Source organism: Anopheles aquasalis, chromosome 3 (assembly GCF_943734665.1).
Source record: "Anopheles aquasalis chromosome 3, idAnoAquaMG_Q_19, whole genome shotgun sequence".
In the NCBI taxonomy this organism is placed as follows: Eukaryota; Metazoa; Arthropoda; class Insecta; order Diptera; family Culicidae; genus Anopheles; species Anopheles aquasalis.
Window position 1 is genome coordinate 12,225,001 of NC_064878.1, and position 2,950 is coordinate 12,227,950.

The 2,950-nt window shown below is 53.4% G+C and overlaps 1 protein-coding gene across 1 annotated transcript in view; it reads right to left on the reverse strand.

The window, feature by feature from the left end:
- Positions 1-2,950, reverse strand: part of LOC126579281 (trithorax group protein osa) — a 5,326-nt gene extending 2,376 nt beyond the window's left edge. Inside the window, exons 1-3 of the mRNA XM_050242718.1 lie at positions 2,425-2,950; positions 2,192-2,297; positions 48-2,099 (exon numbers count right to left, since the gene is read on the reverse strand). Of these exons, the coding sequence (XP_050098675.1) occupies positions 48-2,099; positions 2,192-2,297; positions 2,425-2,459 (2,193 nt within the window). The 5' untranslated portion in view covers positions 2,460-2,950. The remainder of the gene's footprint in view (positions 1-47; positions 2,100-2,191; positions 2,298-2,424) is intronic.

Here is a 2,950-nt window from a genome sequence, read left to right on the forward strand (position 1 = left end):
AGGTGATGAGATCAAAGAGAACCATTTTTTCGGCAAACATTTCTTACCTTGTTGGTGTTGTTAGTACTTCCGTAATTGTTGTTACTTCCACCATCACTCTTCTGGGTTGCATTAGGACCATGGAAGCCAGAGGCCGTACTCATATTGTTTCCGCTAGCATCATGGGGCATCGCCGAACCTGGTTGCTGCTGCTGTTGTTGAGGTGGATGGTTCGACTGCTTGGATGAGGCGAAATGCGATGTTGACGTTGCGCTAGCACCACCTTTGCCGCCTCGGTGGCCTTGCTGGGATTCCTGTGTATGCGACGCCTGTGATTGCCCATGATGGTTATTACGACCACCGGCACCGTCAGGACCAGCGTAATTATTATTATAGCCAGCGGAAGCATTCGTTTGCTGCCCTTTGCCATACTTTCCACCAGGACCTGCATGGCCGATACCATTGCTGTTGTTGCTGCTGCTGTTGGTATTGTTGTTGTAACTATCTTGGCGCTGCTGGGAAGAGCTATACGCACTAGATGTGGCAGAAGAATGCTGCTGATTATACTTCGAATCGCCGCCACGAAACGATCCACCACCACGGGGTCCACCATGACTGCCCGTATTATTCGATCCGCTATTGTAATTACCGACCGAAGAGCTGGCTGGATCATTTCCGCCCCGATAACGCCCGTTGCCATGGTAATCCGATTGTTTCTGGTTCGACTGCGGTCCACCTCCATAGTGTCCCGTTTGCTGTTGATTCCCACGTTCCCTGTTGCCGGAACTGGCATTTGGCGGAGCGGAGGACGTGTTACGGTTAGCGAAACTGCTGGAAATGTTATTTTCAAACCGTTGCTGTTGCTGCTTGCTGCCAGCACCGCTTCCAGCCGCCATACCACCACTGCCAGTGCCGTGGTTCGTGTGCATGTTGGCGTCCGAGTTGGCGTTGCGGTTCCCACCGGTCGTTCCGTTGGCAGTTTGTCGGTTTTGAGAGCTTTCCTGTCGATTGTTTCTATTGCCACCACGATGGTTTACTTCCGGGCGACTATTACTTTCAGTGCCACGACCTCCAGCACGATGGCTATCGTTGGGTGTCGATTCCTTGCTAGATTTCTTGCTACCTCCCGAAACGCTCGCCGATGTCGCTGCCGCCGGTGGTTCGCTATCCGTCAGTATATCGCCAAGAAAGTCGGACAATGATACTTTACCGGTTGGTTTCGCGAGGAGTTCTAGTTCGGCTGCTTCCCGCTTACTAGCACCACGTCGTCCACCGCCTACTTTGAATCCGGAGTCGAATTTTCCACCAGCACTAGCACCACCACCACCATAGTCACCATCGCTTTGCGAAGCCGCATGCTGTTGCTTTCGGTCCTCTATCCGCTGTAGATTGCTCAGCGCTCGCTGGACATTATTGCGGGTTAGTTTCAACGCATGATTGGCCTGCTCTTCGGTGAAGCCCTTGTCCATGATCTTTTGTACATTGGCATCCACCATTTGCTTGCTGCCACCGCCGAACGTTTTCTTCGTGCCGAGCTTCGTGGCCTCGGCGATCGCATCGTTCCGCTGGGCATTGAACTCGCTGTTTTCCTTCGATTCCTCCTTTTCCTTTGTTTGCAGGCTCTTGAAGTCCTTATCGTTGACGCCGGCCGGTAGCTGCTGGATCTTCTGTCCGAACGGTATCCAGGGTGGTGGTCCGGAGGTGCTGAACTGCAACCGGCCACCCTTGGCGTACTTGGCCATCGTACGGCTGAGTTCCCATTTTTCTACCAACGCTGTAACGTGGCCACCGAGCACGGTGATGTTTTTGTCGCTCAACATCAGCACACCGGCCGCGATACGAATCGGTCCGTTCTTTAGCAGCAGTTTGGTACCGGGAGGCGTGTTCAAGCTGAGCGCTGGTATATGCTCGTGTTCAAGCGCCACGTACTGCGTTTGACCGTCGGTGATGGTGAGTTTCAGTAGGCGAGGCGCCACCTTGGATTCTTCGTTCACCTTCGGTGCACCCAGGTTACGCAGCTTGACGAGCTGCACGACACCGCTACCATCGAAGCTCTCCACCTTGGTGCCGCGCGTTGCCAGCGAGGCCAGCGCACCACCACCAAACTCCTTTAGATCCGTCTGTATCGGAAAGAAATGAGCGAGTGAGTAATGAAACATTGGCCAGAGCAGGGCCATACAGCGGAATTAGTGATGCAATGCGAAATACGTACATTCAGCGCTATTTTCACCACTTGCTTCACGTCCGGGTTCGCCAGCGGCCCGTTCTTATCGCCTCCCGTTTCCAGCAACTTGGCCAACCCCGGCTCCGTGATGTACCTGGTGGTGGAAGTAGTAGCGAGTTGAAAATCGATACGGAATGACCGGCTACTCCCGGCGAACGACTCTCCAGGGAAGGCGTTTTCTCCGTTGGGTTAGTTTTCCCGTTTTTGCAGCGGCTACTCACCATCCTTGCTCCTGCAGTTGTTCTAATAGGCCCATCCTGCACGCCCTTTACGCTTTTCTCTGTGGCCGCGCAGCTGATGATCGATATCCGGGCGAGCGGAACACGCAGAACGCGGTCGCCACACAAAGCCTACTCGGAAAATGCACGCCACGCTGCGCTTTTCCCACTCTGCCCCACACCGGTTTTGCTCCGCAACGGACTAGTAGGGAAATCTTTCGACACGGGTCTTGCCGTCTCACTTTCTACCGACCAATTCCGTGACCACGACGGGAAAATCGCAAAACTCTTTTCTTTTTCAGTGGAAAAACTCCAAGAAGGTCCACAACATAGACACCTCTATTGTGCGTGCAGCGGCAGGCGTTTTGCACTTTCCTGGCTTACCATTCCAACGGGATCCACGACCAGAGTGCAGTTTGTTGGTCCAGGGCGTGGAATAGAGCAGAAATGTGACGAATTTCGCCCTTTTTACACCGATTTTATGCGGAAAAAGTGGTTTTAGCGGCGGTTTTAAAAGAACACCAAAATT